This window comes from Sphaerodactylus townsendi, linkage group LG13, assembly GCF_021028975.2.
Source record: "Sphaerodactylus townsendi isolate TG3544 linkage group LG13, MPM_Stown_v2.3, whole genome shotgun sequence".
In the NCBI taxonomy this organism is placed as follows: domain Eukaryota; kingdom Metazoa; phylum Chordata; class Lepidosauria; order Squamata; family Sphaerodactylidae; genus Sphaerodactylus; species Sphaerodactylus townsendi.
Genome location: NC_059437.1, coordinates 14,995,644 through 15,016,343, shown reverse-complemented (window position 1 = coordinate 15,016,343; position 20,700 = coordinate 14,995,644). Strand labels below are relative to the sequence as shown.

Below are 20,700 nucleotides of genomic sequence, written 5' to 3'. Positions count from 1 at the left end.
CCCTGGTTCTAGTATTGTGAGAAAGAGAGAAAAATTTCTCTCTGTCAACATTTTCTGTCATGTGCAAACCATCTCAACAAAAGCAACAAAAGTCCTCAACACTCACTGGTACAATACAATTGGCAGCTGTGAAAGAGATAAGCAAGAAAATGGCAAAGGGACCACTGTCTGCCAAAAGCCTACAAAAGATGTGCTTGGTCCCCCTGCCCCCCCAGTTTGCAAATAGCCATTCCATTTTGTACTCCACGGCTACAATAGACAAAGTGGGGGACAGGCCATTCACTTCCCAATGATAAGCTTCCTAATGGAAAAAAATCAGGCTCCGGAATCCGGGTTGTTAGGACAGAGACAGGTTCCGGCACGTGATGCCCTGTTTCCCAACACAACCGCAGGAGAGGTGCCGGGGGGGCGGGGGGGATGTGGCGTGACTTTCACTGGGGAAATGGAAACGTGCAAAAGGGTTCAACACCTTCCTTTCCCCTTCACAGCCTATTCCGCAACTGGGGCTCTCTGTGACTGCTTTTAAAGGCTAAAATACCTGTCAATAAGGAGTGCCAGATCCCGGATGGGAAATAGCTAGAGCTTTTGAGAGTGGAGCCTGAGGAGGGTGGTGGTTTGTGGAGGAGAGGCACAGTGCTACAGAGTCTACCTTTCAACCGGGCACAGTGCCAAAGAGTCTACCTTTCAAGCCAGCCATTTTTCCCAGGTGAACTGATTTGTCACCTGGAGATCAGATGTAATCCTAGGAGATCTCCAGCTGTCCTTTTTTTTAAAGGGAGTCTAGTAGGAAGCAATTGGGATCAAGTGACACGTCATTTAGGAGTGGACTTCTGGAAAGTAAAGCGATTGCTTTGCTGGCATCCCTCCATAAACATCAAGCTAAACACCCCAGTGGGCATCCAAAAGGTACGAGGTGTCTATCTTTATGGAGGGATCCCAGGAAAGGCATCCCTGTTTTCAGAAGTCACTCTGGTGACTTTGAAACGTGACTTGATCCCAGGTATCCATCACTGGAGCTCCTTTTAAAGGAGGAGTTCAACATCCTTCTTAATGGGCACCTTAGTGGAAGGCAGCATTAACCCCCCCCCCCTCCACGCCCCACCAATTACTTTTCTTGTATCAAAGCTGGCCCATTCAGGCTGCTTTTACCCAAACTGGGAGAACAAAAGCAAGCAAGTCCCCATACCGCACCATTCTTTTTTTCCCACCTATAAAGGCTAAAAGTAGCTGGGGGGAGCTGAGTGGGGGCAGGTCTGATTTGGGAAATGGGTACTCAGGGAACAGAAAACACCTCCCTTCCCTGCCTCCTTGAGACTCAATACACAATAACGTTAGTCATGGAATCCTGACAGCCAAGCTGCCAAGCTGATGGGAGTCGCCTTTTTAAAAGGATTGTTTGGGAATATTCTTTTTTAAAAATAAGCAGGTAGGGTCCCAAATCCAGGTAGACCTAGACTGTGGCCCTTCTGGCCTGCTTTTTACTTGAAAACACCCACCCAGCATCTTGTGCAGTTTAACACTCAGTTGAGGAGGCAAGACAAGAAGTGCCACACAAGGAAACCGTTCTGATGACCCAAGTTCTCCTCTCCACTGTAAGTCCAAATCAGGGCTCTGGGTGGGACAACACTAATCAAAAAGCTCACTGCCTCCAGCTCCATTCCCTTTCATCACTCAGCTAACAAAAGGGTCCAGTTCGCACCCCTGACAAGCTGTCGATCGGCCCCCCCAGATTTGGCTGCCGTCAAATTCTTGGCCTCTTTGATCCAGACCTGCAATTCACCTCCTCCGTCTTTTTTCGCTACAAGAAACACAGGGGGTGAGATGAATGACACCAGCCAAATATAGAAGCACCCACAAGAACCCCTTAACCATGTAACAAGGAACCTGAAATCTGAGAACACAAGAATCTTGTTTGATTTTTTTTTTACTCAATAGCAAAATCAAGCTTTTAGGCAAAAAAATTGGAAATGACCAGGCAGTTTCTAATGGGAAACCAGAAAGTTGCAACTCTATGACTTGAGTTAAAATTGGTGAAAAAAATGCTGCTGGAAGGCCCTGATTTCTTACCTTTTCGTCCATTCCCTGCATTAGGATGCTTAGCAGGTGGGATATATTTTAAGGAAACCACTAGTTCGCCTTTATATTGCAGGAAGGCAGCAGAGTCAGCACCCCCCTGGAAGAGAAAAAGACAAACCAATATGGTGAACTCCTCAGCCTCTTCTTGTAGAATTCAGATTCATGCAACCCATATTTCTTGAAGGGCTGGACTGGATTTGGGGGAGAGAGGGAAAGGGGGAAATTAAGTGTAAAAGAGGAGGTAGACCTATGACCAGGGCCATTCCTGGTATACAGCATGGTGAAGTGGTTTCTGAATTGATTGCAAAAAGGTGTGTGTGGGGAATTTGTTAAGAAACAATCCCAAAATATGAGTTGCATTAATGGAGGCGAGCAATTCCAAAAGGCAGGATTGAGGGAAAGGAAGAAAATTAAGGAAAAGGGAGGTATTTACGTGGGAGTATGTTACTTTTTATCCCACTCTTCCTTCTAGGAGCTCAAACCCAAACTACATTGCAAGTTGTATCATGTAGGGTCTAACTTGCCCCAACTTGATTCTGACAAGCAAACTTCAGGGGGAGGGGAACCTTCAGGGGCAGGGGCCCGATTCGGGGCAGGGGGAGGGGATTCAGGGGCAGGGGGAGGGGAACCTTCAGGGGCAGGGGCCCGATTCGGAACATGACTGTGGTGAAGGAGAAAAAGGGGCTTCAGTACACCGCCTCACACATATACACACTCACTGTTCTCCTAATCTAGAGCCATTTATCAGTTTCTACCAGCATGGCCACTGGCTAAGTGCTGACAGAGGCTGATGGGAATTGTAGTTCCTGAACATCTGGAGAGCCGCAGGTTCCCTACCCCTGTCCTAACCCAAAATAGCCCCAGAGGGTTAAGTACATGTAGCTTATCACTACAATGCCAGAGTCAAAATCAGGTCGGGGAACCCAGAACCTACACATAGGTAACACATAGTTTGGCTCATAGAATGGTTCTCCCCATTTTATCCTTACAACTCTCCTGTAAGGTAGGCTTGATTAAGGGTGTGCCCAGCCCAAAGTCACCCAGCGAGATTCATGTCTGAGTGGGGATATAAACCTGGATCTCTCAAGACTTAGCCTCAAGACTTTAACTACCACATTACACTGACTCTCCACCTCTGAAATACCAAAAAAGTTTACAGAGCCATTCATGAAGCCCGACTATCTTTTTTGTCATACATGAAAATGAAGTTAGTATACTCAAAAATAAACAGTTATGTAGTTTGTCCTGTTATAACTTCTGTTATTCTTGATACATGCTACAAAACAACCAAAAGAAGGAAAAAACATGTTAAGAAGAGAAGACGTGGCTGTCAAGAACAGTGACCCATGCATTTCCTGTTGACTCAAACTATTCTCTCCCATCCACTCTTCTAAAGATAGCCTCTATTTATTTGCTTGTTAGCTTACCCAACTTTGCTGTGAGCCCGTGGCACACCTTACTGAGCTATTCAGTGGTTAAGGGGACAGCTACAGGTGACTTCTGGTAACCCTATAGGGTTTTCAAGACAACAGACATTCAGAGGTGGTTTGCCTCCTTGTCATCATGATCCTAGTATTCCTCGGAGATATCCCATCCAAATTATTCCAAAGGTCGACCCTGCTTGCCTTCTGAGATCTGACAAGATCATGCTAGCCTGGGCTATCCAGGTCATGCAAGGACACATTCACCAGTTTCCATTGAGATACCATTCATATTTTTGCAGATAACTTTGTTTCTTTAACCAAGGCTGTTGTCTAAGATGCAGACAATGATAGAGAGCTAGAAACTCGGGAGGCCAACTTCATTGCAATTTCCCTGGAGCATAGCATATACTAAGAGGAATTTGAGCCCAAGGGAGGTCACAAAACTGAGCAGAGGTACAGGACACACCTTGCCATGCAATGGGAGGCATTCCTCCAACTGGTTCTCAAAGTTCCAGGAGGACATCGGAACTTCTGCCTCTCCCAAGAATATATTCCGGCCAAAGCGATCATGATGCCACACTGAGAACTGCAGAGTCCTGGTCATCAACAGGGGCTTGTTGATCACATACTGAAAAAAATGAAATGGGAAGAAGGTGAGCGGCCGACAATGGTAGCCACTAAGGTGCATTTGGAAAATTCAGTCACACCTGTACAGCTTTCATAAGGTGTTCACCTGCTTCATGATGCTAACGGAACTGTTAAAAGCAAGTTGAGGAAAGTATACCAAACTCCCACGATGACCAACTATGTGGATCCAAACATCCATGCAATGGGGCTGCCCAGCATTAGAGGGCAGAAAAATCTAAAACCTAACAAAGAAAATGACCTTCACACACAGTCACTGAAGCAGTGATGCAGGCATTGCAACTTTTTAAAATGGCAACCAGGAAAATGCGCTGACACTCTCAATCCACCGTAGAGGGCCATAAGACCTTCAGCAAATTTTACATTATGTTCAAGGGAGGAGGCCTCAGAAATGATGTTTCTGGTTGCCTAGCAATCCTGACATGACCCCTGAGACCTTGTGGCTTAGTCCCATCAGATCTCTGCTGTCATTGTGGGCTGCATAGCAAGTGGGGAGCCAGGACAACCCTGGGGGGAGGAAAAGGGTAAGAGGTGACGGTAGGGGGAAAATGAGTAGGTGTCCTCTGAAGCCCCCCGTTCACAGCTCAACTCTTACCTTTAGCACTTCATTGTACAGGGGGTTGATGCTATTCCGTTTGATGGTGGTTTTACGCTTCCCTTGTCGGGATTTGTCCGGAAGAAGGTACGTCTTCACATACCTGAAGGAACCAAAGGAGTACACTTCATCCCACCTATTTGCAGCTACACAAATGAACACACACACGCTGTCTGCACAGTCCCTTTTTAATGGTGATGAAGTCGACAAGGCTGGTCAACCTGGAGTAAAGCAATAAGGTGCCTTCATCAATCTGAAGGGGGGGATTGTCAGTCTCCAACTGAGCTCCCAAATCATTTTCGGATGGTCAGCATTGGTGTGATAACCAGTGACACTATAGTGTTGCTGCAGCATGCAGTCAGCCTGCTATACAGTTACTGTGCCAACCCAAAGCACCTTTATATCAAAAGTGTACATGGTAGGACTTGAGCGCCCATCTCAATGCTAAGCCTGACTTTAACGACTCCTTGGTGTGTAGTTGTGCATCTCTAATCACTTTTATATGAAGAGCACTAACATTTAATCATACCAATGGTCCATCTAGTCCAGCATTCTGTTGGAGACTGTAGCCAACCAAATATTCCTTGAAGCAAGGCATAGATGCCAAAGTCTCCTACTTCTTGCTATCCAATACCCCCTCTATAAATGAAGGTTCCATTTAGTCATTGTGGCCCATTGTCACTGAGGGACCAGTCCTTCATGAGTATGTCCAAACCCATTTTAATGCCAGCTAAACATACTATCACTCCATCACCAGGGGGCAGCAGTGACTGGAACACCTACACTGAATCCTCCTACCACTGGATACAGAAACCCCAACCTCATTCCCCCGTGTTCAATAAGGGAACAGCAGGACTACCCAAGAGACAAATCCATGTGTTCTAAATCAAATGAAGCCTGAACTATCCCTAGAAGATAAAATGACTAAACTAAGTCTATTACACTTTGGTCACATTATGGGAAGACAAGAGTAACTAGAAAAGACAATAATGCTAGGAAAAGTTGACAGCAGCAGGAAAAGGAGAAGATCCAATATGAGATGGATTGACTCCAAAAAGGAACTCACAGCACACAATTTCCAAGAATTGAGTAAGGCTGTTAATGATAGAATATTTTGGAGGGCATTGATTCACAGGGTCACCATGCGTCAGAGGCAATTTGACACACACACACAGCCAAGGAGAAGAGTGAAGTGGTTTACAAATTAATATTTGTTTCTTCTGATATCCTCACACAAGATTTGGGACCTCATGTGAACGGAGATGTCAACTTGATTCCCACAGCTTTAACACTCACCAGGCTTTTCCCAGCAGGACAAGGCCCAAACTGACTCCTTCCCAACAAGCAGATGAGTCCCACTGCCGCAGCCACCCCCATCCCACCCTTCTGACATACTCCCCAGCACTCACGGGTTGGAGCGCTTCTTGGCCTCGTCAGCATGGGCCAGGTGGCGGCATTCCTTCACGTGGATGAACAGGATCTCCGCCTTCTGCTCGTAGCTCAAGGAGAAGACAATCTCCCCTGTCACACAAATGTTGCCAAAGTCCCCGGCCTCGCTGTAAATACTGACCATGCTTCCCAGAGTGCTCTGAGGAAAAAAGAAGTAAGAGCTGCTGGAATGCCTGAGATATATTTCACCTGCCCTGTCCCATCGATGGCTCTGAGATCCACCATTCTGCTTTACAATTCCCAGCAGGGGAACACTGAAGAATGGTGCCTGCCCAGTCCCAAACAGCTCAGCCACCCTCCTCAGCAAAGATTCCCATCCAGAGCTATAAATACATCCAGAAGTGGGGAAAGAAAAAGTCTCCAAGGACTGTTCACGCAGTCATCAGTCCCACAAAAGGATCCCAGAAAGATGCAGGGCCAGTGGCTTGCTCACAACCTGCTTGTGATTACATGGAAGCCCCAATTATTAAAGCTAATCTTTTACTCTTGTAGCTATCAATAAACTACTGCTGCAGGAAGTGCGCTAGCTGTGTATTCATTCCCACATGGAGATGACAGCCAATTGCCACTGAGGGTCCTGAGGTCACCCCATCACCAGGGGGCAGCAGTGACTGGAAACCTACACTGAACTCAGCACCTCCATGTAAGGTGTAGATTTATGAAATCTGAAAGGCTGTGGTGCAGGGAATGTCAACCACATGAATCAGCCAAATGGTTTGGGTCAAAATCAACAGCACAAATGGTTAGCTGGGCTCTATCTTGACCTGTGTTTGGGACCAGGGTCATAGTCAGCGGAAGAGCAATTGCTTTGAATGCTGAAGATCCTCAGTTCAGTCTCTGATATCACCAATTTATGGATCTCAAATGCTGGGAAAGGCCATCCTCTGCCCAAGACCCCCAGAGAGTTGCTACTCAGCTGGCATTAAGCAAGAACCAGATTTCTGACTATTTACAAGGTAGATTCATATGTTCAGCATTTGGGACTGAAACTTTTCTTATGACTTATCTTAGACTAGGAACAGCTGATAGGATGTTTAGGGTGACTCGATAAAGATACTGGAAGCAACCCAGCTGATGCCCGTCCACTCTCTCACTCAAGTCTCCAAGAAATAGTATTCTGCAACCTGTCAGTTAGTCTCTTCTATTGCAACCCTTCTCTTAGAGAAGAACTACTCCTGCAGCAGAGTCACAAGGCCAGATTTTGCTGGACTATACCGTTCAGCCTGAAATCAGGGAACTGCATCTTTAAATATCTCTTCCCTCTTTCTAAAGATCCCAAATTCTTGCACATTCAGACACTAAGATGTCAAGGAGAGGGTTAACCTAGAATCCTTAGCCCGTCAGAGAAAGTTTTGTATGCATGAGGATTTTTTTTAGATAGGGGAACGTTCAAACATACAGATCCCCACTTACAGAGTGAATGGTGCAGTCCAGTCAAAATTGGACTATGGGATCCAACTGCATGTACAAGGAAGTTTTGGGCCAGTGTCCAAACTACACTTCCATTCCCTGTCTTTTAAACCTTTTGTCCCATCCTCCACAGACAGGGGTAAAAAACAACAATTGTCCACCTTGACATCAATCATCCCTTCAGATCACCTATTTTGTGGTATATTAAATAGTACATGCAATAATGATCAGTTCTAGAACTCACCGAGGACACGCCACTGCGCATGCTGCCTCTGGTTGTCCTCCGCCGGTGAATCTCTACCAGGCTGTCAATATCTTCATCTTCCTCCTCCTCCTGGAAAGAGACACACAGAATTGGTTTTAACCTTGAAATCTCTACCATGTTGGAATAGAAAATGTCTGGTGTACAAGGAGAACATGACCCTGCAGGGAGCAGCAAGGGGGATAAGATAGAAAGGACAGTGGGCTCAGTACCTTCTCTTCCGCTAAATGTCATTCCTTGTCTGCCTCTGTAATATCCTGCTTCTTCTCAGAAGTTTCCTACTTATAGACACTCTCTCGGCTAGTGATGTAGTTAGAAGGCTCTCTCTGTATCTCTTCTTCGCTATCAAGTATGTTAGTTCCTTCATCTACACTAGGCTTGGCGATTCGGCATGGCTGAATTGCCAAAACGCCCGAATCAGGCCCGATTCGAGCAATTCGGCTCGGATTTGGGCCGAATTCCAGTGGCCTGAAACCAAGCCAGATCCAAATCCATTTGAATGCCCAAATCCAAACTGCGATTCAGGCATTCAAATGGATTCGGGGGCGGGGGGTTGGAAGCCCCACAGCCTCCCTTTAAACAACGAAAGCAGCATTGTTTGTTTGCCTAAATTCAGCTGCTTTCAATGTTGCTTTCCCTCCCCTTCGCCTGCTTGCCACCCCCACCTTCCTCTCCAAGTGGCCCTGCTTGCCACCCTCCACCCCCATCCCGGCACCTGAAAAGAAGGCACTTGAAATAACAATAAACAGTGGACAGGTATACCAAACTGGGGATTTGGCTAATTCGGCCATACCAATAATTTTACAGCCGAATCAAGCCGAAGCCGAATTTTCCTGATTTTTTTCCATATTGCTCAAGCTTAATCTACACTTTAATCAGGCTGTGCACCTTTGCTGTGTTAATTACTCTGCCAACACACAGCTCCAGCTGATCCAAGGCTTTTTGCTCTCTAACAAATTGAAGACTCACACCCATCGACTCACCACCCTATCCTGCTCTAACAGCATGTTGCACCAGTCAGAACATCAGTCATCTGATCTTTTTTCAGTCTTTGCTCTTTCTGTGCTCCCTCCTCTTTACAACTGTGTCTATTCCCCAGACAGCGGATATCAGAATGGTCTCACTTGTATTCACAGAATACATCACTGCTTCCAAGCTAACTGAAAAAACTGGGGACAATTGCTCTCTCTTCAACACTTATAACATGACCAGGTACCCACGGGTTTTTGATACGCCAAACAATCACTTATTCTGCCCCTGACTCCATTTAAAAGACTGCCTCTTCCCTAATGTCTCTCTAGGTCGTCTTAAAATAGACTGAAAAGAATACCATCCTGCACTAAACTAGAGCACTTCAGGAAAAGACAGAGCAATTCAGAGAGGTACAGGTTCAGAGACAGCAATTCAGCATAGCAACCCCAACAACTCTGCAACACCCTCCTGATGGAGATTCACCATGTCCATGTTGAGGCCTGGCACAGACTTGCTTCTGTCTCCAAGAGATCCACTTTCACTGCTGGGCACCTCCAGTCGCAGGTCAATCACTGATTTGGTGAATTCTGCAACAAAGATGGCAGGAGAGGTAAGCAATGTGGAAGTCTCAGCATCTCAGAACTGGGAGGGACATGAATTATTACCTAAACATATTTATTTGCTATATTTATATGCAGCTTTTTCCTGAAAACAAAAGCCATGTTGTGGCAAGAAGTAACAATACAGTTGCATATAATTGGCAGAGCATGGAATTTTTGTTACCCAAATGTGTACATAACTAGGGAGATAAAACTCCTAAGTAATACAATTATAACAAAAGCAATCTTATTTACAACTAGCGGGGCCCAGCCATGCGTTGCTGTGGCAATTGTCCTTCTCATCACAGTCCGCAACCCACACAGATGTCCATGAAGGTCCAATGATCCTCAGCATAGCCTTTTGGGGTGGCCAAATGAAATCCCTTTCTCCCTTTTCAATTCACATTGTTATATGATGGTGTCTTGTTTTTTTAGTATAAGGTAACCCTTTCCATTCCACAACAGAACTGACCAGAGTGCAAATCCCGCTGTCCATGAGGCTGGTTGACACGCACAGTCCTGGCTTGGGTAAGGCAGAACTGGGGCAAGCAGGCTATCCCAGTCAGGCAGCAGAGGCAGGGTGGTGAGGCGCTCAGATCGAGGCCAGCTCCCTGGGTTTTTAAAGGGCAACGTACAAAAGAAGTGGAGCCGGTAGTGTTGGTTCGCCTCACCCCACACGGATTTTCTTAGAAGAAAAAGGCATAAACTCCAGCTCGCTTTTAGTAAAAGAGAGCTGCTGTGGCTAATATGGGTGGGAGGAATATGGGTAAGTGGTGGTTGGATGTGAGGGAGGGTATGAGTGAGGTGTGTGAGGATAAGCTGGATGTGTATTGTGTGGTAGCAGTGGGTGAGGCAATAGAGAGTGAAAGTTACTCATGCGTGTGAGGGGGGAACCCCACCTGATCGCCTTCAATAACGGGCAAAGTGTGTATGTGTTTCCACTTCCCACTCGCATTACCTAACAGAGCCATTACCTATGTACTGTTTCCTCACTGCTCATCTCTGGCCATCATGGCGCCAACATTGTTAGGGCATACCATCAGGCCACAGACATGCTGTGCAATCTAACATTCTAAGGGGTGACAGTTAAGCACATTAGGTCCCCAAATCTTTTTAAACCGGGGCCAGTTCACTGTCCCTCAGACTGTTGGAGGGTCAATGGACTAAAAAAACTATGAACAAATTCCTATGCAATAAAAATGATTGTAAAATGTTTGATTTCACCTTTCAGCCTTTCTGTCATGGTCTATTCATTTTTGCAGAACAGTGACTCAAAGTATGTCAAGTACAGGGTGGGCTCCAAATATTGTTGGGAGGCTGTAGAATACCTTCCGCTGTAAAAAAAAAGCAGAACTTCTCCCAATGAAACATTCCATCTAACCCAGGATCAGGTATCTTCCTGGGTTCTTTCCTCCCTAGCAGCCACAGCCGCATCGATTCGCCAGCCTGGCTGATGCCAATGGGAGTGAGGCGGAACAGAAAGCCTGAGAGAAACACATGGAGTAGCTGAGAGGGAAGGGCGGAGCAGGCGTTGCCACATGTAAGGTTTCCAACTCTGGGTCAGAAAATTCATGGAGATTTGGGGGTACCATCATGTAACTGCAATCTTATATGCCATTAAAGGTATTGTATTTGTATTTGTATTTGTTTGTAACTGCAATCAACAGCCGTTGGGGCCGGTTCCTCCTCTCCCTCGAGCCCCCACTGCACATGAATGGAGCCATCGCCGCCATGCCTGGCAGGCCGGATAAATGCCTTAAGGAGGCCACATTTGGCCCCCGGGCTGTAGTTTGGGGACCCCTGGTTAAGCACAACCAGCTTCATAGCCTGGTGTGCCAGGAAAAAGACGTTTTACCTGGCTCAGGTATTGAATTTCAGCAATGTGAATATCCAAAAACCTGCCCACATTGGAAAGGAACATTGAGTGAAAATGTGAAAGCAATCCATCCAGTAGTTTCAGAGTTAGAGCACGACTCACAAATGGACGGTTTGCTTTTTATATATATAGATTCTGTAATCTTTTATAATTTAAAGCACAATTCCAGAGAACATAAAACAGTAACATGAGTATGGCTCAAATGTGCAGTAACTTTGACTGGAATCACAAGTTTCATGCAATATGAAGAACCTAACACAGGTGTAGAATTTCACATACAAAGATCATATCGTAACGCAAAATATGCCCAATGAGGCATGACCACAAATCTGGATAACTGTTTTGACATGGTCTTCTTCAGTGCTTCTATCAAAGGGATAAAAGCACTTAAAAATTCAAGAGAATAACTGACTTATTTTTTTCCTTTACAGATAGTGAAGCCTCTGGGCATGCTCCATATACAACACAGCTCTTGTTTTTTGACAATTGAAGAAGGAGAAGAGGAGGAGGAGGAGTTTGGATTTATACCCCACCTTTCTCTCCTGTAAGGAGACTCAAGGTGGCTTACAAACTTCTTTCGCTTCCTCTCCCCACAATAGACACCTTGTGAGGTAGTTGGGGATGAGAGAGTTCTGAAGAACTGTGACTAGCCCAAGGTCACCCAGCAGGAATGTAGGAGTGCAGAAACACATCTGGTTCACCAGATAAGCCTCCGCCACTCCGGTGGAGGAGTGGGGAATCAAACCCTGTTCTCCAGATTAGAATTCACCTGCTCTTAACCACTACACCACGCTGGCTCTACTGATGCTTTCTCTTAAAATACAGGAGTCAAAGTGACTATTACTAGAAAACTCAGAACTGGAGGAAAATGCTATACCAGCAAGAAGCCAATATATAGAGACAAAAAAAATCAGCTATGAAACTCAAAAATCAAGCACAGAGAAAAGTAACAATCTGCAGGTCATAGTACTAAGCAGCCTCTCCGTTGCCAGGCTCAGATCTTTACATCCTCTCTAGGTAGGGAGTGGATTTGCAGATCTGCTGCCGGAGGGGGGGGGGGGGGGGGGGATGAAGAATGGGCAATCTACAGGCCAAGGTGGAAAGAAAACCTTGTTATCAGTCAGCAGGATTAGTCCACACCCCAAGACAGCTGACAAGTGTTTGTCCAAACTTCCTTCTGAGAAACCTTCAAAGGAAGGAGATGCCACCCTTGGCAGCTTCTTCCAGGGCTGAATCACACTTAACAGACAATGATAAATATTAGGGGGAGGACCATCGTTCTATGGTAGAGCCCTGCTTTGAATGCAGAAGGTTCCAGTTTTAATCAATAGCATCTCCAGTTAAAGTAATAGCAGGTTATGTGGAAGACCTTTACCCAAGATCCTGAAATATGTTGCCAGGGAGACAGTCAAGCCTGACCTTGACAGGCCAATAGACTGCAGCAGTATAAGACAGTTGTGTGTGCACATGCATTCAATGGGGGAGGGGGGCGCGAAATAGAAGTGCCACTCTTGAAAGCATCTCAGATTGGCAAGACTTGGAAAATATCTCCAAGACCTTGAAAAAAATGCTGCTAATTAAGGACAGATCTAGCTGGATCAAGAGAGCATCTCTTTTAAGATGACTTACCTGAGGATCTCTGACTTCTCCTGGTGTTCTTCTTGAATAAAGTTTCACTTTCATCCGCTGAAGCAGTCCCACGGCTCCCTAGACGGGATTCCTGAAAGGGAAACAGCCAAATGTCACCAAACAGGGGCAAAAGGAACGACCCCCTCATCATTCACATCACTATTTAAATCTCAATGGGCAGCCATGGTAGTCTATCTGTAGCCATAGACGAGAACCAGAATCCAGTAGCACCTTAAAGGCTAACAAAATTTTCTGGCAGGGTATGAGCTTTTATAAGTCACAGCTTAATTTATTGTCAAAGGCTTTCACGGCCGGATTCAACTGGTTCTGGAGGGTTTGAAGGGTTGAACAGTGGTCAGGGATCTTGTTCTTGACAAGCTGGCCTGAGCCTGTGGTTGGTATTTTTCAGAGGTGTATCACAGAGGGAAGTCTGTTACACACTTCTGTCTGTGATACACCTCTGAAGATGCCAACCACACATGCAGGCGAAATGTTAGGAACAAGATCCACCAGACCACGGCCACACAGCCCGGAAAACCCTCCAGAACACAGCTCAATTCTTCGTATCTGAAGTAACCTATAACTCCCTAAAGTTTATATCTGTCAGAAATGCTGTTTGTCTTTAAAATGCTTCTGGACCCTTCCTACTACCTACTATCTACCTCACAATGAAGGGGAAGAGAATGGCATAATCTCTGGATCAGCAGTTTGGGTGGGGTATAAATGTAATGTGAGAAAAATAACTAACTAAATAAATAAAATAGATAAAATACATAGTACAATTTAAAACGTTATCCAATTTTAAGCATAAGCATTTTTTAAGCATAAGCATTTTATTGTCATTGTGCATGCACAACGAAATTTACAGCAGCATTCCTCGATGCACACAATTTCAGACTCATACATCATCCTCACTTTCTCCTTCCTCCAATCTAATTCCCGCACCCCAAATACATCAATATGAAGGAAGGACAGCATTAAAGCCACAGCTCTAGAGTAGAAGCTTGCCCCAAACCTCTTGTCCTAGTTCTGAGGGCCCCAGACCGCCAGATGGTAGTAGTTTAAAAAAGAGAGGTGCTGGATGAGACGGACCCTCAGAATATTTTTGGGCTTTATTTAGGGTCAGGCATTATAGATTTCTTCCAAGGAGGGGAGAGGGCAGCCGAGACCTTGCAGTGGTGATCACCCCTTGGAGCTCTTCCTATTCGCCACTGTGCAACTGGAGAACCATACACAGATGCAGTAGGTTAGGACACTCTATAGCACAGCTGTAAAAGGACACCAGGAGTTTTCCATCCAGTTGCTGCTTCCTTAAAGTCTCAGATAGTACAGTCTTTGCTGGGCTTTCTTTAACCAATCATGCAGTCTGTACCCCAGGTCAAATCCCTCTTTAATCATAACGCCTAGAAATTCTAAAACTAGCCACCTCAGCTCCACTTGGATTCCATTTATAGTCAAGGGCTGAATTTCTGAGCTATTCCTCTCTATAGTCCACTCATGAGCCCTTTGTCTCTTGTTAGTGTTAAGAACCAGGTTATTTTCTCCTGCACCATGAGAGCAGTCGTCCACTTTATTCCGATAGGGCAGACTCATCCTCCAGAGATGGTGAGCCCCACCAATCGCTGTGTCATCAGCAAATTTGATAATGGTGTTACCATGATAGACAGGGAGTACAATCATATGTATAAAGGGTGAACAGTAAAGGACTCCAACACAGCCCTGTGATGCTCCCATATTTAGAGTAAGAACTGAGGGAACCCGATTTCCAGCTCCAACTCTGGGAACGCCAGACAAGAAGTCCCTAATCCACAAACAGATTGAATGTGAGAGTCCAAGGTCCACAAGTTTTGTCACCAGTCTTTGTGGCGAGATTGTATTAAATGCTGAACTAAAGTCTGCAAGAGCATTCACATACCCCTGCTGTTCCAGATGCCAAAGCTGTGTGGAGGCTAATGGCAATGGTATCCTCCGTGAGATCTATTAGTCCCATATGAATCCGATGTTTATCAAATGTAATTGGAAGGCAAGAACTAATATGCCTATGGACCAGTTTTTCAAAACACTTCATGATGATGCGGGTGAGTGCCACTGGTCTATAATCCTGAAGATTGTCAGCAGGAAATCTCTTTGGTAGTGGAACAATGGTGGAAGCTTTCAAACAAGATGGAATGGTGGACTGGGATAAAGATCGATTAAAGATCCCAGTAAAAACACCAGCCAGTTGGTTAGCGCATTCCTTTAACACCCGACCGGGAATACCATCCGGTCCAGCAGCCTTCCTTGGATTCACAGCCCTCAAAACTTGCCTCACCTCATGTTAACATTTAATGGGTGCCTTGTCAAATCACAAACAACACACAATATAACCAATCAGAGAGGGAAGGAAACAGTAAAGGAAAACAAAACCCAAAACCTCAGCAACTGAAGAAACAAAAATAAAATATGGACAGGAAGGCCAGCTAAGATGTAGCCGTTGCTGCCTTCACCATAGGCCTGGTAGAGCATCTCAGTCTTATAGGCCTTGTGGAATTGGGCCAGATTTCACCTGGCCCAGGTGTCATTTGACAGAGTTCTACCAGGCCAGGGTCACAGCTGAAAAGGCTTTGGCTCTGGTTGAGGACAGCCAGACAGGGCTCTAGGGCCAGGGACCACCAGTTGGTTGTTTCCAGTTGAACATAATGCCCTCTGGTGGAATATATCAGGAGAGGTAGTCCTGCAAGTACAACAGTTCCAGGCTGTTTAGGGCTTTGAAGGTCCATACCAGAACCTTGAACCCAATTCGGTTTTTCCAGTACGGCAGACTGATCTGTTCAGCTCACAACGCCACTCCCATACAGGTTACCAGCCTCAGAGTCAATGCTGTTAGGAAGTTATTCTTCCTTCTTCCCCACAGCATTGTGACACATTCATGCACTTCTTGGGAGTCTCTTCTGCTTCTCTTCTGATCTTTCTCAAACCTGCTTTGCTTCAATGTTTTGGGGAAGACAACAGCAGAGTCTGTGTGGCTGTGTATGATGGAAAAATTTCAGTTTTCCAGCCCACATGGCACCCTTTCCCTTCACCCTGTTCCTGTGGCAGCCATTTCTTCCCCCCATCTTTGGGGAGCTTTTCTTATAGCGGCATTGGAATACAGATGCAACATTATACCAATATGTGTTAACAGACTCTCTGAATTCTCACACAACCCCATCCCCACGTGGAATATGTATAGATTCTCAGAATATGTATAGACTTTCAGCAGACAAGGTGACCAAAGCCCAATGGTTTGTTGGGCTAAAGGAAGAAATTTTACTTCCCAAAAGTGCTGGCTTGAGCTCCAAGACCAGATTGCCTAGTTGTTTGTCCACAAGCATCTTTTCTATTTAGATCAATCCTTCAGTGTATGCTGCAAATATTTTAAGGGGCAGTCCTTACCTCACCCAGATCAAAAATCCACTCTTATTCTCAGGTATGTTTGTCAGATTGGGAAAGGAGCAGGAGGAAAGATACATTTCCCTCAACTGGTATGGAGTGGGGGAGTTCACGCTCAAGTTCCCCAAGGGCAACAGGACAATACACCCCCCCTACAACGTACAGTGGGAAAGAATTCTTTAGAAAAACCCAAGCTGTTTCCAAATGCTTATCCAGAAAGCACACCAGTTTCGAACCAATTCCAAATAGGGGAGGCTATCTATCTATTGCTCATTTGCAAAAGTCCCAAGAGAAACTGAACAATAAACCTACAGTGTCTGAATCCGAGGGAAGAGCCTCTCTGGAGCGGATAGGAACGGTCAAGCTGGATGCGTTGGACCCAGAAGGGCTGAGAGTTTTTGTTTTCTCTGGGCCAGGGCTGCAAGAAAAGATAGCAAGGCATCATCATGGTCAGAGCAGAGCAAGACACACTCTTCTACTGGGTATTCCCCTTTCCTGAGGCCCAAACCTTTCAGATCCAATAAGCCGTAACAAGCTGGCCAACAGCCTAGGATGGCCAGGAAGCGTGAATCAGAGGCGGTCATCCTCACCTGATTGCTGAAGGAGCAGAGACGGGATGGTACCCATCCAGACTCATGTTCTCAGTGGATTCTGTATCACTCTTTGGGTCTCGGGGCTCCGAGGAGATCAAGCTGCAAGGAAAAGCAAAGGTCAAACTGATAAGGATAGACTTGGGGAACAGCAGAACTCACCCCAACTTGAGAGGTGGGGAGGGAAGAGAAACGGAGCTACTGCTGCTATTACTGTGCATTTGAGGAGCTCTTTAGAGCACTTTCTATGCAGCGTCTGAGAGTGAAATCCAACGAGATGCCTGATGATCCTAGTTGTAGCATTGGTGGTGTGGAGGAAATGTGTTTAAGTTTCTCCTACTGGCTGCTTTTTAGAGCTCAGAAAAACCCCGAAGCTCCTATTTGCCCCAGTGAGGAAAGCATACAGACGGTCTTTAAGCCTGTAAATTTCCACCAAATGACTTAAAAGGTCAGGATCAATGGAACAACGTGTTTACATCCCTTGCCCATCCAATACTGTGGCTCTGATCTGAAGAGGATGCTATTTGTATAACAGAAGAGATGCTGAAGAGCCTGTCATGCATCTTCCAACATCTTGTCCAGGTCATCCCTTAGTAATCCTCACCAACACCTCTGCTAGGTAGGCCATATTAATAGCTGCATATCTCAGACTCACAAATGGATACATGGCTGGACATCCATCTGAATCCTCAATTAGTACAGCCTCCCTACCCCCCACCCCCACCCCAGAGGCGTATCTAGGGAAAATGCAGCCTAGTGCAAAATCTGAGTCTTCTGCCCTCATATGCACGGCTGCCCTCCCCCACCATGACCAAACAATTTTTTGCACCAGGTCCTGAAGTCAGTGTATGGACCTGGGGGGAGGAGGGGTGTGGGGGCAATTTTCTGCCCCCCAACATGACTAAATGGCTGCAGCCTGGGGACATTTGACCCTATATGTCCCCCTGTGCGGTACGCCCCTGCCCCACCCTTCATCTTCCAGGTCCACATATCACTATATTCTAAGCAGATCAGCCTTGAGTTGGAGTGCTTTGAGAACGAATTTCCATAATCTCACCATCCCATATGACATGTGTGTTCAACATAAACCGTAGCCCAGGATCCCGACACTACCAGCCTTCCAAATGGCTGTTCCCCTGTCAACTGACCACCAGTGGGCTACAAGCAGGTTTATTTCCACTGATTAAGAAAACTGGGCTTGCCAGAATTGGTTTCAAAAAGGTACAGGAGCATCAACAGGAAAGAGACTCACCCGGCTTCCTTGCGGTGCTGCTGGGGACTTTTTCGCCCGACTTTGGAATCACTGAGCTGGGCCTTTTGAAGTAGGACTTGTCCCATCGTCTCCCTTTTGCTTGCTAAAACAAGAAACAGCATCAAGAGAGGCCTAGGGTATACTCTGTTCCACATAAAGATGATAGTAGATTGTATATTCCTCTACCAGAGAACAAGGCATGGCAAACCTTCTTTGTTGTAGAATGCTCTACCTGGATCCTAGTGCCTACCTAGCCTGGCTTCTCCCATTTGTTTGAAAGTAAAAATACATCTTGGCATAAATGCTCTTGAATCAGAACACCGTGTTCAATAATGCACAAAATAATGGTTTTGACCAAGGCAGTGCGTGAAAATGAATGATAATTCTTCTATTCAATCGGGACTATATTCTAATGCGGAAGCATACAACTTTCTCAACCACTGTACCTCAACTGACCAAATGACCATCTTTATGTGGAACAGAGTATAGCAACCCATAAAGTCTACCCTCTGCACCAGAGAAAGAGATGTCTAAATCTGAGAATGCTTTGAGAAGTTTACAAATTTCTCCCTTAAAATCTGAAGCATATTCCCTCTGAACGGAGAGGGAGAGCAGGGATATTAGGGAAGTCCAGGGAGGAACTCACTGATACCAGCACGGGAAACTTCTCCAGATAGGTCAAGCAAGTGAGAAAGATTAGGGGGGAGAATATTCTCTGGCCAAGTTACAGCTGCACTGAAGGACTATTTGGGGGAGATCTTCAGTCCTTTACTCTCATCCCCAAAAGGCAGCTATTTAGATACTTTACCTTGTGGCTTGCGCCGCAGGGACATTCGAATGAGGTCACTGCCCAACCTATTAGCAAAACGGTTTATTTTTTGGTCATAGAACCAGTCCCCGGTAGATTTCTTGAGGTCCCTGAAGAGAGAGAAGGAAGAGCTTAAAGAGATCACTCAGAACAGCCTATGGTCAATTTTCACTTCACACAAACATGGATTCTGGAACATTGACCCAAAAGCCAAACCCACCACTCCAAAAATATACCTAAACCAGATTTTTATACCATGCTTTATATGAATGCAAAAACATCACCATGCTTTATATGAATGCAAAACTGTAGAAGTTTAAATACAATGATTTAAAAGGAATCAAAGCATCTTCCTGTTTCAAGGGGAACCCTCTTCTTCGGATACCTTCACAAAAATTATCAAAAGAGGTTACACACCTTTGCATGTTAACGACAAAAAAATTCATATGGCATACAAAGCTGGAAACATCTTAAGACATCTCAAACCAGAGAAGACCCAAAACTGATTAGCAAAGGTGGGGCATACTAAATGAAGCCTGTTGTAATTTAACACACAAGAGATATCCAGAGTCTTCTGACACCTTCATAAAATTTAGCTGAAGAATTGTGAAGTCCTTTAAATGAGAAGAACTCAGGATTCCTCATTCTATTTGGACTTACGGATTTTGAATTATTCTTAAAAATATTAAATATAAAAGTCTGGTTTGTTGCAGTGGTGTGTTTCAGCTCCTGTGTTTGTGATCTTGAGCCCTGCAACGTTCATTTTAAAAGAGAACCAAGTTTGTAGTCCTCACTACAATGGCCTGAATTTGCCTAATGAATTTCGAAACTGTGAAAGTTTTGTGGGGTATGCGGAAGTTACTATACGGGGGTCAAAATATAGTGTCATTCTGAGTAAATGGAGAACAAGGGAAACATCTGGTCACCAAATAGGTAAATCAGATATCCTGAGTTCAGAAGCAGCTGCCACTAGATCCAGATAAACCCATAACAGGTAGAATCCCCACTGGCTTCCTTTTAAATGAAAAGCAAAGAGGGCAAGATGCATAGAAACAACCACTGTACATGTAAATTCAGAGACAAGACAAAGAAGGTATTGTGGTGGGAACAGGCCAAAATTGCCAGACTTACGCCTCCTTGGTACAGACTTTGCAGCACCAAGAGCTGTTGGCATTGTAGGCCCGGCAATCGCGGCACACCAGGTGGTTACAGCCACGGCAAGTGTTGGCTTTGAGGCTGATCCGGCCCAGGCTCTGCTGGCAGCGGGCGCATGTCCGCTCGCTGTAGCGCTGGCTTCCCCTCTTGGCACCTCTCCTGCGGATCTCAAGGAGCTCATTCTTCAAGCGCCTGTTGGGAGCAGCACAACAGAAATAACCAGTGATTGACAAGTTGAAAGGTAACCCTGAACTCCCCTGATAGAATGCAGTTTACTACATCTGCTCCCATGATGCAGAAGGCAGTCAATTCAGGCAGGGTTTGCTTTACAGAGGACAACCACAGCATCTCGTGGCTCTGAGGCCAGGTTCACACAAGCGGGAGGGCATGGCGGGAATGAAATGGTAAGATGGATGAATAGATGCCAGCACCTCAGGCTACAGGTGGTGGATCATGGAAATTCATGATTTGGAATGTTCTGGCAGGAGACCAGACTGAGAAGAGACCCGGGTTCAAATTCCACTCTGCCATGGAAGCTTTCTGGGTA

General features: G+C 45.6%; 1 protein-coding gene across 1 annotated transcript in view; it reads right to left on the bottom strand.

The window, feature by feature from the left end:
- SYTL4 (synaptotagmin like 4) overlaps positions 1-20,700 on the bottom strand; it is a 30,952-nt gene that overhangs the window by 1,526 nt on the left and 8,726 nt on the right. Inside the window, 14 exon segments of the mRNA XM_048513619.1 lie at positions 1,041-1,058; positions 1,681-1,798; positions 2,068-2,173; positions 3,967-4,128; positions 4,741-4,843; positions 6,150-6,328; positions 7,844-7,933; positions 9,317-9,420; positions 12,938-13,028; positions 16,661-16,766; positions 16,939-17,040; positions 18,191-18,293; positions 18,999-19,108; positions 20,130-20,345. Coding sequence (XP_048369576.1) covers positions 1,041-1,058; positions 1,681-1,798; positions 2,068-2,173; positions 3,967-4,128; positions 4,741-4,843; positions 6,150-6,328; positions 7,844-7,933; positions 9,317-9,420; positions 12,938-13,028; positions 16,661-16,766; positions 16,939-17,040; positions 18,191-18,293; positions 18,999-19,108; positions 20,130-20,345 — 1,608 coding nt within the window.